Source organism: Schistocerca serialis, chromosome 5, assembly GCF_023864345.2.
Source record: "Schistocerca serialis cubense isolate TAMUIC-IGC-003099 chromosome 5, iqSchSeri2.2, whole genome shotgun sequence".
NCBI classification, from domain to species: Eukaryota; Metazoa; Arthropoda; class Insecta; order Orthoptera; family Acrididae; genus Schistocerca; species Schistocerca serialis.
Genome location: NC_064642.1, coordinates 32,895,559 through 32,909,960, shown reverse-complemented (window position 1 = coordinate 32,909,960; position 14,402 = coordinate 32,895,559). Strand labels below are relative to the sequence as shown.

The 14,402-nt window shown below is 43.5% G+C and overlaps 1 protein-coding gene across 1 annotated transcript in view; it reads left to right on the top strand.

Moving 5' to 3' along the window:
• Positions 1 to 14,402, top strand: part of LOC126481726 (muscle M-line assembly protein unc-89-like) — a 1,115,867-nt gene that overhangs the window by 307,954 nt on the left and 793,511 nt on the right. Inside the window, exon 25 of the mRNA XM_050105679.1 lies at positions 8,444 to 8,857. Within this exon, the coding sequence (XP_049961636.1) occupies positions 8,444 to 8,857 (414 nt within the window). The remainder of the gene's footprint in view (positions 1 to 8,443; positions 8,858 to 14,402) is intronic.

Sequence of the window (14,402 nt, the reverse complement as noted above, 5' to 3'; positions counted from 1 at the left end):
CATTTTGTCGTTTGCGATAAAATAGAGAAAATGGAGAAAGAGGGAAAATATGAAATGATGTATAGACTGGCTAGTGAGATAGTTTTTGAACGTAAAAGAAAGAGAACTAACATGGAAATAGGAAGAGCTGATGGTACTCTAGTAGAAGAACCACTGGAGGTTTTTAACAGATGGCAAGAATATATTGAATGTCTGTACAAGGGGGATGAAACGCAAAGCGAAATTAAGGTTGAAGAGGAGCAATATGTGCCGGAAGATGGAAAGGGATTCACCATCTTGGAAGCAGAAAAGGCGCTGAAGGGGATGAAGAATAGGAAGGCAAGTGGAATTGATGATTTGCCAGCAGAACTGTTGAAGAGTGTGGGAAACAAGGCAAGGAAAGAAATAGTCTACCTCTGTAACGAGATATATGACAAAGGGGAATGGCCTGAGGACTTCCTTGCAATAGTTATGATACCAGTAGAGAAAAAGAGAAACACTAAAATATGTGAAGAGCGTTGGACCATCAGTCTAATTTCTCATGCACCTAAAGTCTTGCTGAAAGTGTTGAATAGAAAGCTATATGGCAAGCTGGATAGAGGGATTACAGAGGAGCAGTTCGTATTTAGAAGAGGAGATGGAACAAGAGATGCTATTGGTCTGTTAAGAACTATAGGGGAAAGATATATGGAAAAAGGTAGAGAAATCTTTGCTGTTTTTATAGATTTAGAAAAGGCTTTTGACAGAGCTCAGTGGTACAAGCTGATGGATATTTTGAAGAGGGAAGGAGTAGATTGGAAAGAAATCTATGTTTACACTAGAAAGTAAGGAAATGAAATGTCAGAAGGAAGCAGCATTGGATGAGGTGCTAGACAAGGTTGTTGCCTTTCCCCACTGTTGTTTAATGCATACCTTGAAGAGATTATTGCGAAAGGCTTAGATGGGAAAAGAGGAATATTTATTGGTGGAAAGAGACCAGAATGTATAAGATTTACTGATGACATGGTATTAATGGTAGAAAGTGAGCGGACAGTGAATAACATGCTTAAAGATCTGAATGAAGCTTGTGTGGAATATGGGATGCAAATAAACACAGCAAAAACAAAGAGTATGGTCATCAGTACAAGATGCAGTCTGTCCAATATTAAAATAGGACAATCTACCATTAGCCAAGTAAGTGCATTTAAATATCTTGGAAGCACAATAACTGAAGACTTGAGATGTCACCAGGAGGTGAAAACTCGAATTTCAATACCGAAGGAGGCATTCAACAGAAAAAGGAGACTCTTATGTGGCAAATCAGATAAAGGTCTAAGGAAAAGGCTTAGCAAATGTTTTGTCTGGAGTGTGGCACTATATGAGGCAGAAACATGGACGCTGAGACGAGAGGATGAAAAAAGGTTAGAAGAATTTGAGATGCGGATGTGGTGGAGAATGGAGAGAATAATCTGGATGGAAAGACTGAGTAATGAAAGGGTATTGGAAAGGGTTGGTGAGAGAAGAAGTCTGCTGAAGGTTATAAGAGGAAGGAAAAAGATGCTTTGGAAGGAATGGTGTGTGGGAGAAGACTGAGAGGAATAAGGAGATACAAGATGATAGACATCATAAAGAGAAGGGGAAATTATGCAGACCTGAAGAGGCAGATGACCATACAGCCTCGAGAACTACCATGTGAAAACCTGCCTTTTGGAAGAACACTGATGATGATGTAGTTTGGAGATAGCGAAAGGAGCTGTGGACGCTAGGAAATCGAGTGCCAATTGGAGAAATTTGGACGTCCGATATAGTCTTCTGTTTCATTCCGGTAGAGGGGTGACGGCAGCAGAGGGAGGCAGAGAAATTTTCACCTTGTTTGGTGACAACGCCATTGGACAGAGCACGGCAAGAAAATGGTTTTCTCATTTTAAGGAGAATTGTCTTGACATTAGTGACTCTCAGTCTTCAGGAAGACTTTCGTGGTTTAATGAAGATCCTTTGAAGGCATTAATCCACAACGATCCACGTCAGTATATTCGAGAACTGGCAAATGTGATGAATATTCCTCCTTCGTCCGACATATGCATGCAGTGGGGAAGGTCGAGAAATCGGTTGTATTAGAATCACATGCTCTGAGCCAAAATCAAAAATCAGCAGGTGGCCATATATGCATCTCTGCTGGCTCGTCATCAGTTGGCTTATGAGCACACCGACCATTCCTATTCCGTATCGTTACTGGTGAAGAGAAGTGGTGTCTTTATGCTAACGTAAGGAAAAGAAAGGATTTGTGAGTCCAAATAAACCAGGAAATCCTCGTACAACTGCACACCCCCAAAGGATAGTGTTATGCATCTTGAAGAATAGCAACGGTGTGGTGTACTATGAATTTCTTCCCTAAGATGCAACCATCACTGCTGACATTTATTGTCAACAATTGCGACGTCTTGCAGAAGCAGACCAACAACAATGACCAGGAAGATGGTGCTACTGCACGATGACACCCGCCCACCTACTGCCAGACTGACAGAAAACACTGTAACTCAACTTGCGCCCTCAGATTTTCACCTTCTCCGCTCTCTATCGAACAACTTTCAAGGAACTTCCTTTCCATATGAAAATGCACTCCAAGCATGGCTCGGCGAGTTTTTTACGCCTCAGAACCACGTGATTTCTACAGTCGCTGAGTCGAAAAGTTACCCCAGCATTGACTGACTGTTGCAAATAGTGAAGGAGAATATATTATTGATGACTAATGTCTCTGTTGTGCGTATCTGTTGTGTCTATTAAACTTCTCGGAAAATACTGTGAACTTATGCACCAACCTAATGCTTCTGTAGGCAAGGTTACTGATGCATGGCTGTGTGAAAGTGGTGGGAGGAATTCTCACCGCCAGTATTTGGCCAGCAGTGGGAGGAGAGGTGACAGCGGTAATGCCCTGATCACCAGATATTGCACTAATATTCCGGATGAAATTCCATACCTATCCTCAGTATCTCACGAAGTGAGGGCATGTGGCATTGTTGAAGGTGATTCGTCCGTGTTATTCGCGGAGAGCAGGGTATGTGCCGACATTGGCTTTCATCCAGTCCCTGACCTCATCCCGAGACAACACAAACATGTAACCACACTAAACACAACCATTAGAGTCACCTACACTCAACAGACGCACAGCTCTGCTATTTCACAGGTACACACAACCATTACAGTCACCTACACCTAACAGATACAGAACTCTCCTATTTCACGAATGAGAAGTATCATTGTATATGAAAAAAGAAAAGAAAGTTACTAATTAGGCAGTTAAACGTACTGTGAAAGTCAGAGGCAGTTTCCAGTTGCAAGAGAAGGCCGTTTTGTTGAACCTGGAGATGATGAGCTGGTCTTTATCTAATCTTCCTAGATGAATTACTAGGCGAGCTTTTTTTGTGTCATCAGTCTTCTGACTGGTTTGATGTGACCCACCACGAATCCTTCTCCTGTGCCAACCTTTTCACATCATAGTAACAACTGCGCCCTACAGCCTCAATTATGTGCTAGACATATTCCAAGCTCTGCCTTCCTGCGCAGTTTTTACCCTCTACAGCCCTCTCTCTCTTGTACTGTTGAAGTTATCCCCTGATTCCTTAACAGACGAGCTGTCATCCTTTCCTTCTTTTTGTCAGTATTTTCCATATATTCCTTTCCTCACCGATTCTGTGGAGAACCCCCTTATTTCCTGCGTTATTTGTCCACCTAATTTTTAACATTCATCTGTAGCACCACTTCTTAAAGGCTTCAATGTTTTTCCGTTCTGGTTTTCCCACAGTCCATATCCCACTACCATACAATGCTGTTCTCAAACGTACAGTCTCAGAAACTTCTTCCTCAAGTTAAGAACTATGTTTGATACTAGCAGTCTTCTCTGGGGCAGAAATGCCTTTTCACCAGTGCTAGTCTGCTCTGTATGTCCTTCTCGCTTCGTCCGCCATAGGTTATTCTGCTGCCTAGTTAGCATAATTCCCTAACTTCGTCTACTTCGTGATCCGCAACTTTAATGTTAAGTTTCTCCTTGTTCTCATTTCTGCTACTGGTCACTACTCTCGTCTTGCTTCGATTTACTCTCAATCATTATTCTGTACTCATTAGACTGTTCACTCCATTCAACACATCCTGCAATTCTTCTTCACTTTCACTCAGGATAGCAATGTCATTAGCGAGCCTTATCAATGATATCATCCCACAATGAATTTTAATCCTCCTATTAAACCTTTCTTTTATTTTGCTTCTCCGATATATAGATTGTACAGTAAGTGAGAAAGTCTTCATCCTTGTTTTACAGCCTCTTTAATCTATTTGTTCTTGATCTTCCAGTGTAACTGTTTGCTCTTTCTTGTTGTACATATTGTATATTACCCTATTTCCCTGTAGTTTGCTCGTATTTTTCTCAGAATTTCGTGCATGTTGCACCATTTTACACTATCGAACGTGTCTAGATTTTTCTTCAGTTTTGCTTCCATTATCCATCAGAACTTCCTTCCTGGTGCATTTACCTTTCCTAAAGCCAAACTTATCATCACAAAACACACCCTCAGTTTTCTTTTCCAACCTGCTCTATATTATTATTGTCAGCAACATGGATGCATGAGCTGTCAAGATGATTATGCGATAGTTCTGCAATTATTGGCTCATTCTGTCTTCCGAATTGTGTGGATGATGTTTTTCCTGGAGTCTTATGGTATATCGCCAGTCTCATACGTTCTGCTCACCCAACGTGAATAGCCGTTTGTCGGTACTTCCACCAATTATTTTAGAAACTCTGATGAAATATTTCTATCCCTTTTGCCTTATTTGATCTGAAGTCTTCCACAGCTCTTTTTAAATTTTCATTATAATACTGGATCCCCTAGTTCTTCTTTGTTGACTCCCGGTTCTTCTTTTATCACGTCATCAGACTAATCTTCCCTCTCATAGAGGCCGTCAGTGTAATCTTTCCGCCTATCCGCTCTCTCCACTGCATTTAACAGTGGAATTCCTGTTGAACTCTTGATGTTAATGCCATTGCTTTTTATTTCACCAAAGTTGAGTTTGATTTTTTTATATGCTGAATACGTCCTTCCGACAATCATTTCTTTTCCGATTTCTTCACATTTTTGATGCAGCCATTTTGCTTAGCTTCCTTGCACTTCCTCTTTATTTCGTTCCTGACTGAGTTGTATTTCCGTTTTCTGAATTTTCCTGAAAGTTATTGTACTTCCTTCTATCATCGATCAACTGAAGTATTTCTCCTATTACCCACGATTTTTCGCAGTTACCTTATTTTTACTTATGATTTTCGTTCCAGCTTCTGTGATTGCCCTTTTTAGGGACATCAGTTCTTCTTCAGCTATGCTGCATAATCCTCATCGGAGTATCTGTAGGCTCAGAGAACTTCAAGTGTATCTCTTCATTCCTTACAACTTCCGTATTCCACTTCTTTGCGCACTGATTCTTCCTGACTACTCTGTTAAACATAAGCTTACTCCTCATCATTACTAGATTGTGATCTGAGTCGATATCTGCTTCTGGGTATACCTTACAATCCAATATCTGATTTCTGAATCTATGCCAGACCATGATGTAATCTATCTGAGATCTTTCCGTATTCCCACCCTCTTCCGAGTATACCTCCTCCTCTTGCGATACTTGAACAGAGTATTCGGTATTACTAACTGATGTTTATTGCAGAACCCAACTAGTCACTCTCGTCTCTCGTTTCTACTACCAAGCCCATTTTCTCCCGTAATCCTTTGTTCTACTCCCTCCCTTACAACGGCATTCCAATCCCCCATGAGTGTTAGATTTTCATATCCCTTTACGTACTGAATTATCCGTTCAATATCTTCATATACTTTCTCTTTCTCACGTTGCTCTGCCTACGACGTCAGCATGCAAAACTGAACTATTGTTGTCGTTGTTGGTCTGATGCCGATTCTGATGAGAACAACCCTGTCACTGAACTATTCACAGTAACTCACTCTCTGTCCTACCTTCCTATTCATAACGAATCCTACTCCCATTATACCATTTTATGCTGCTGATATTCCTATACTCGTTTGACCAGAAATCTTCGTCTTCCTTCCATTTCACTTCAATGACCCCTACGATATGTAGTCTGAGCCTTAGAATTTCCCTTTCCAGATTTTCTAGCTTCCCTTCCACGTTCAAACTTATGACATTCCACGGCCCCACTCGTAGAACGTTGTCCTTTCGTTGGTTATTCAATCTTTTTCTCATGGTCATCTGCCCATTGGCTGTCCTCTCCCAAAGATCCAAACTTGGTACTAGTCCGGAATCTTTTGCCAATGGAGAGGTCATCATGATAGTTTTTCAATTACAGCCACATGTCCTGTGGATACACATTAAGTGTCTTTTACGCATTGATTTTCGTGGCCTTCTGCATTCTCATGCGATTGATCATTGCTGATTCTTCCTCCTTTAGGGACAGTTTCCCACGCCAAGGGCAAGAGAGTTCGCTGCACCTCTATCCAATCCTCTGGCCTCTTTGACACGGCAGTTGACTGAATGAGGGTGACTTCTTGTGCTGAAAGTCTTTGGTCGCTGGCTTAAGGGCAAACAATTTTTTTCAAAATAGTTAGCATTTTCCAGCACTTAATGGAAATAAAGTTTTTAAGTTTCTGGCAGGAAGCAGCACCTGTTATGTCTTATTAGCTGTAGCAGGAGTTGGATAATGAAAGAGAATACATTGTGCTATGGAGCCTGATCCACAGAAAGGTCTGAATGTTAAAACAATGTCGTGAGGTGGTCTGGAACGTATAGGAACCGAAGTAGTGTATCCTCTGGAGTGAAGCTGATTTATTAAGGTGTTCATTTTATGAAGTCTGGAGGTAGCTATCCTTCACAAAGCTACTTTTCAAACACAGAGAGGTGACAAGAATCACATGTACATTCTGCATTCGTGTGCTCGGGTGTTCCGTCCTGTTTCTAGGCGAGTTTAACATTTTAATGAAAGTGCGCATGTTCGGTAGGGAGTGGTCTTATGTCAGATTACGGAGCCATAAGCTAGTTGGAGGTGTTCAACGAATGACGCAGACTTGGTGAAGTTTAACTAAAACCAATAAATTTCCTTTGGTTCTATGGAAATCTGAGCGTGGTGTTTTTGAACGAATTTACCCCTGTTGACTTTAAACAGTATTCCTCTTTTGGTTTCTTGTGAAGATTGTCGGCGGAAATTGCTAGCAGCCATATGGAGGTGGTGTCTGAACAGTTAGTGGTGTGTGTTTACCAGTTCAGTGGTCGAAATGCGGACTTGTGCAGTCTTAATTGTTGACTTTGCAGCTGTGAATAGTTTAAACAAGTCGCGCTGTGTTGTGAGGATGATGTAGAAGACAAACAAAGCTGTCCTGTTATGGATATAAACGGCATCACGAACCATCACTCCTTATTGTTGGGACATATGGTGGGCGATAGTCAGGTTGGCATCCCAACACTTTCCAGGGCGTCTCCAGACACGTCTTCTGCCTGTAAACTCATTGACTGGGGTAGAACTGTCTCCAGTGATGAGTCCCACTTCGAAACGAGCTCTCATGACCAGCGAGGATGTGTCTGGGGATGCCCCAGTCAGCAGTGGCGTACCAACCTTATGGTCGCTGGCTGTGTGCTTGACAACCTGGAGTGATGACCTGGGGTGTTATTTCTTTCCATGGGACGACCACTTTCGTCGTCATCTGTGGCACCCTTACTGGTCAACGGTATGTCGACAATATTCTACGCTCCATTTTGCTCTCCTTCATTGCTAGTCACAGTGGGCCTACATGTCAGCAAGATAATCGCTGCTCACACACAGGGAGACTTTCTACTGGTGGTCTTAGTTCTTACGAAACCCTACGCCTGATCTCAGCTAAGAACGTTTGGATCATTGTGTGCAGGTCGCACCAACCAGCTCGGGATTTTGATGATGTAATGCGCCAGTCGGACAGAATTCGGCACATTATCCCTCAGAATGACATCCAAAAACTCAATCAATGTAAAGCCAAATAAATGTATGCATAAGAGCCAGAGGTGGGCCAACACGTTATTGACTTGCTCAACTTGTGAAGTTCATTCTCGTGAATAAATCATCCAAATTTTTCTGAAATTGTACTCATTTATTTGCCTGTACTTGTACATCACATCTACAGATTTCTGTCTCATTTGGGTAATTCCTTCGTGGTGCGTCGTTTCTCCCCCCCCCCCCTCTCTCTCTCTCTCTCGCTCTCTGTGTGTGTGTGTGTGTGTGTGTGTGTGTGTGTGTGTGTGTGTGTGTGCTTGTGTGTGTGTGTCTTAGATTGTATTATTGTTCTAAGTAAACCTCTACTTAACTGGGCTTTCTACGCATGTGACGGTGCTCCTCTTGCAAGAATACTGCAGTGCTCATTGCTGGTAGCCTCCTTTCCAGGCTGTGATCCTAACTAGGTGCTCAGTTTGCTTTGCCGAGTTCATTTCTATGTACTGATCTGCTGTAACGGCACAGGTTGCGCGCCCGGTGCACGATCTGCTGGAGGCGGTGGCGGCGGCAGAGCAGGTGGTGCTGGAAGGCGCTGGCGGCGGCAGTCCTGTGGAGGCGGCGGAGGCGCTGCACGCGCTGGCCGCGCCGGTGCAGCAGCTGCAGCGCGCGCTGGCGGCGGCGGAGGCAGTGGCGCAGGGCGGCCCGCCTCTGGAGGCGGCGCAGCAGCTGCCGCCGCAGCGGCTGGAGGCGCCGCAGCTGGCGCGCGTGCTGACGCAGCTGCAGCGCGACCTGGCCGTCGTCTGCCGCCACGACCACGACCTGCTCGAGACCGCCGCCTCCGACGACGACGACGCCACGCTGCGCACCGCCGACCTGCCCACGCTCGCCTCTTCCGGGGAAGCCTCCGGCGCTATCGCCGTGGCCGACAGGCTGTCCGTGGTACGTCCGAGGTGCCAGTTACTCGCTACCGGTAACTTTGTACTCCCAGACAGCGCTGATCGTTGATCTCTCTGGTCGCAAAAGCAATGGAAGGGAAATGTAATACGATATTCACGACAGGAGCACTGTGATGTGCAGAAAAGAGTTATATAGCAGACAGAGTTGCCTCCTAAGTCAAATGACTTTCGCATAGTGTAAGTTTTGCCTGTAAAGCCCTGTAAATATCTTATGTCAAGACTCATTACATACCTAGTACAAACAGATTCCGTTCAAAAATTCGTGAATTTGTATAAACATCCTAACAATTTGATTTTGATATCTGGAATGCACTTGACCTGAAGTTATGAACAGAGATTCTAAAGGGTATTTCGCTTGTTTGCAACAAGTGTCATAGCTCAAATGTCCCTTTCTTCTGTGGGAAAACAAGTGTAGCCACTGAAGTTTCTTAGGTTTTGTAGGAGGGTTAAAGGGGGCAGTTATTCTGGTTTTTCCTTTGTAAAGGAACATCTGAAAACGATGTTATGCATTTCAGCTTTTGGTCTGCTACCCTCAGTTTCAGTTCGTGTCTCATTCACTAGGGAATAGAAACTAACTTGGTGCCACTAAACAGCCTTTACATACCAACAAAATTTCTTTCGGTTCTGTGAAACATCACTTGACAATATTCTGCTATGGTTGTCATTGAAGGCGTCACGTATTGCTCTTTTGACGGCCAAACGCGTTTCATCAGCCTCTCCCTAACTATAGCCCTACGCTTTGTTTTACACCTGTTATGCAGTAATCTTTGTTTCTTTAGCAGGTCGTTTACAGTAACTACACACCATGGAGGTTCCCTCCTATTATGAACTGTTCTACTGGGTACGTATCTAGCCTGTGCGTGGTCAACTGTTCTCTTAAACTTGAGCCAGAATTCCTGTACATGCTCCTGACGTGCTGAATGTTTCAAGTTCCTCAGTCAGATGTGACACTACTGATTTTTCATCTAGTTTACTCAACATACATATCTGTCTGCTCCTTTGAGTTGACTTTTGTACTTTGGTAACCATCGTTGCCACAACCGCATCATAGTGACTGATATCATTTTCGATGTGGACATCCTCAAAGAGGTTAGGTCTATTTGTTGCCATTAGATCCAATACATTTCCATCGTGAGTGTGGTCCTAACTATCTGTTGTATGTAGATTTCAGAGGAGGCATTTAGTGAAATTTCACAGGATGTCTCATCCTGCCCACCAATAACAAAACTGTAATTTTCCCAATTAATTATTGGGTGATTAAAATCTCCACCGATGATGTAATTGGAGAACTTATGTGAAAATGAACCGAGGTTTTCTCTGAAGTTTTCGGTTACATCAGGAGATGAGTCTGGTGGGCGATAGAAGAATCCAATTATCATTTTATGCCCACCCCTCATGCTGTGTGTTGACCAAGCAATATCACATGCAGCTTCAATTTCCACCTCAGTGGATCTGAGTTTCTTGTCTACTGCAACAAATACCCCACCTCCATTTCCCATGTGCCTTTACTTTCGACATACACTTAAATATTCCTCAAAATTCTCACTGCTGTCAATTTCAGGTTTCAACCACCTTACTGTATGTAGTATTGTGTGAGCTTCACTGCTTTTCATGAGTGCTTCTAAATTCGGAACTTTGTTGCGAATACTTCGGCAGTTTACTATTAGCATTTAATACTCTCACTTGTGAGAGGCATTTCTTTCAATCTTTCACTGATGCTTCCGGATTTCTTACGGCTATTCTTACATGGATTGGGTGGAGGGTCGCCTAACCTAAAAAACTCTTGTGAGCACCTCACACACAGCACAGTCACCTACATGAGTAGAAGCTTTTGATGTGTAGTGCACACCTGACCCATTTAGAGGGACCCTACAGTTCTCAGCCCTATGGCACAAGTTCAGGAAGTCGAAGCCTAGCTTGTCACAAAATTTCCAAAAGCTCTGATTCAGTCCTTCTACTCGACTCAGAACCAAAGGACCACGATCAGATCTGGGGACAATGCTGCAAACTGTGAGGTTCGTTGAAACCCTGTGCGCAAGACTGGCCTTCTCAACCTTCTCTGCCAGTCTGTCTGAACTAAGACTGCACTAAGACTATGTCTCCCCTAGAATTACAATAACTGTACATGTTTGTTTAGAATATTGTCGACGAAATTAGGTGTGATTGTGGCTGCCACCTCCAGTGATACTTATTACTTGGCCGTTACTACTAGTATGGACAACATACTACTTTATAGTGAAAGTCATAAACAGTAACGTTATCCGATTATATTACACGAATTTACTGTGGTTCTAAAACATACAACATTTCACATTGTCAACAAATTAGTTTCCAGCTAACTTCTTTTACTGTTCTGTTAGTGATCTGACAATTTTGGCATGAGAAATTGATGACCGTTACAAATGCTATCAGCTGCACAGTGAACATATTAGTTACTGGCGCCATCTACACAGATCACTAACGCACAGCGCCCTACACGCATTAATTATTTCTTCTTGCTATATGGCATGCAAGACTTAATTTCCACTGGCAAATACATGTTTGCCTACTGTAACATGGAATAATTTATACAAAAGAGAAAACTTTTTATAACTTTTTATAAGCTGTTAAGCTGTAATATCACAGACTTCCGTCAGAAAATACCGACCAGCCTCAGAAAGATATGAACATATCACGTCAGATATGCTGCCTTTTTGTATATTTGGTGAAAGGCATTTGGATCAGATTGTAGTTAGTCTATTGTAGTGACAATAGACAAACCACCTACCACATAATAGCAGAATACCCTTTGTGGTCTTCCTCTCCTCACCGATCCGTCTTCTTCATTGTGACTCAATATGAGATCGAATACATAAAATATCTGATTGCATGTTTGTGACATTTGTGATTTATGTGTATGAAGTTCTTTACCTTGCCTGTTTAACTGTTATTATATCTTATACAGGGTGTATCATAATTAATAGCGGGAACTGGCACTGATGAATATGTGCATTAATAAAGCGAAAACATTCCTGTGATCTTCATTCCGCAAAGCCGTTTGCGAGATAATTGTGAATGTGTGGTTTCGAGCCGCCACCGAGTGTATTATGAAACGTTGTCGTAGTTAGTACAAATTTCTGTGAAATGTAAACTTTTCGACGAAGTCCCCATGTAACTGATCAGGAATTTCACCCATATACTTATGAAGGGGAATATGGTACCTAGATGTTGGGCGCTGGCACATTCAGCTGCCCGCCAGCCGCTGTGGCCGAGCGTTTCTAGGCGCTTCAGTCCGGAACTGCGCTGCTGCTACGGTTGCAGGTTCGAATCCTGCCTCGGACATGGATGTGTGTGATGTCCTTGGGTGAGTTAGGTTTAACTAGTTTTAAGTCTTAGGGGACTGATGACCTCAGATGTTATGTTCCGTAGTGCTTGGAGCCATTTGAACCATTCGGCTGCTGATGTTGCACATGTAAATAGCAAATATGGCCCAAGAAGGGTTGTCCGAGCAAGCTCATATCTTGCTTTCCCTGCCTATTTGATTTATTGTTACCTCAATGTCCTTTTCTCATCCGTATTTACTAGTATTTTTGTTTCATGGTGTAAGACTTTGGTTGCCCTGACGTGGTGTGGTGGATAGCCACTGTCACTCATTATTGCCCATAATGTATTTCTTTCGGCTCGATCGAAAGCTTGCTTTCAACATAAGAGTGAAGTGGGTTTGCTACCCCTGACTGCCAGCTTCCATTGGCGTGGCGTACACGAGCACCTCACAGTCCCAGCTCGCTGTCTTGACCGCTGCCTGAAACGTCAGATCCTCTCCCTGCTCCAGGATTAATTCGCCTCGGCGTCTGGCTTGATCACAGTAATGGCCGCCAAACACGATTAAAATTATGGACAGGAAGGAATGGTACAGTGCTTCATGAATAAGGATCGATTCAATTAAACAGGTATAATGTTTCATAGAGGCCCATAAATACATTTACAAGAAGGCTCGCACATTTAATAAATTAGAGAGCACTCACGTGAATGTCCAAAGTGCGGATGCTGTAGACGGTCATTGAAGAGGCAAAGACTGGTGCACCTACCTAATATCGTGTAGGGTCCCCGCGAATACGCAGAAGTGCCGCGATACGACGTGGTGTGGAATCGGCTAATGACTGAAGTAGTGCTGGAGGGAACTGAATCCTGTAGGGCTGTCCATAAACCCTTAAATGAGCAGTGCAGATCTCTTCTGAACAGCACGTTGCAAGGCATGCCAGATATGCTCAATAATGTTAATGTCTGGGGAGTTTGGTGGCCAGCGGAAGTGTTTAAGCTCAGAAGAGTGTTCCTGGAGCCATTCTGTAGAAATTATGGACGTGTGGGGTGTCGCATCACACTATCCTGCTGTAATTGGCCAAGTCCGTCGAAATCCACAATGGACATGGATGGATGCAGGTGATCAAATAGGATGCTTACGTACATGTCACCTGTCAGAGTCGTTTGTAGACTTATGAGGGGTCCCATATCACTCTAACTGAACGCGTCCCACACCATTACAGAGCCTCCACGAACTTGAACAGTCCCCTGCTGACATGCGGGATCCATGGATTCATGGGTTTTCTCCATACCTATACACGTCCGTCCGCCCGACACAATCTCGTCCGTCCAGGCAACCTGTTTCCAGTCATCAACATTCCAATGTCGGTGCTGATGGGCCTAGTCGAGGCGTAAAACTTTGTGTCGTGCAGTCCTCAAGGGTACGCGAGTGGGTCTTCGGCTCCCAAAGCCCATATCGCTGATCTTTGGCTTGTTGATGGCACAGAACTGAAATCCTCAGAAATTTGCGGAAGGGGTGCACTTCTGTCACCTTGAACGATTCTCTACAGTCGTTGACCTTGTTCTTTCAGGATCTTTGGCCGGCCTCTGCGATGTCGGAGATCTGATGTTTTACCGGATTCCTGATATTCACGGTACACTAGTGAAATGGTCGTGTGGGACAATCCCCACTTCATCGCTACCTCGGAATGCCATGTCCCATCGCTCGTGCGCCGGGTACAACACCACGTTCAATCTTGATAGCCTGCCACTGTAGCAGCAGTAACAGATCTAACAGCTGCACCAGACACTTGTTGTTTTATATAGGCGTTGCCGACCACAGCGCCGTATTCTGTCTGTTTACATACGTCTGTATCTGAATACGCATGCCTATACCAGTGCTTTCGCACTTCAGTGTACAAAGCAGTACTTCACGCATCTCAATGTCTGTGACTTCATATCTCCCCAACTATGCTTTGTACAGTGACACAATTTTGCAGGTGGATTCAGTGGTATATAGTGGATACTGTCTGAAAAGTGTGTTGCGAGTAGAATTAACAGGAAAGCAGATATAAATTAAAACCTAGTGCGTGATGTTTAAGTTTTACTGCATGAACAGCGAAAATGAACTAAGCGATAATCTGTTCTCTTTCCATCATTTTGTGGGGAGAGCCAGCGAGAAAATGTTTCGTAAAGCTTTGAAATTACGTGTAAAGTTTGTTGGCTGTCGGTACGTGCTCTTATTCTCA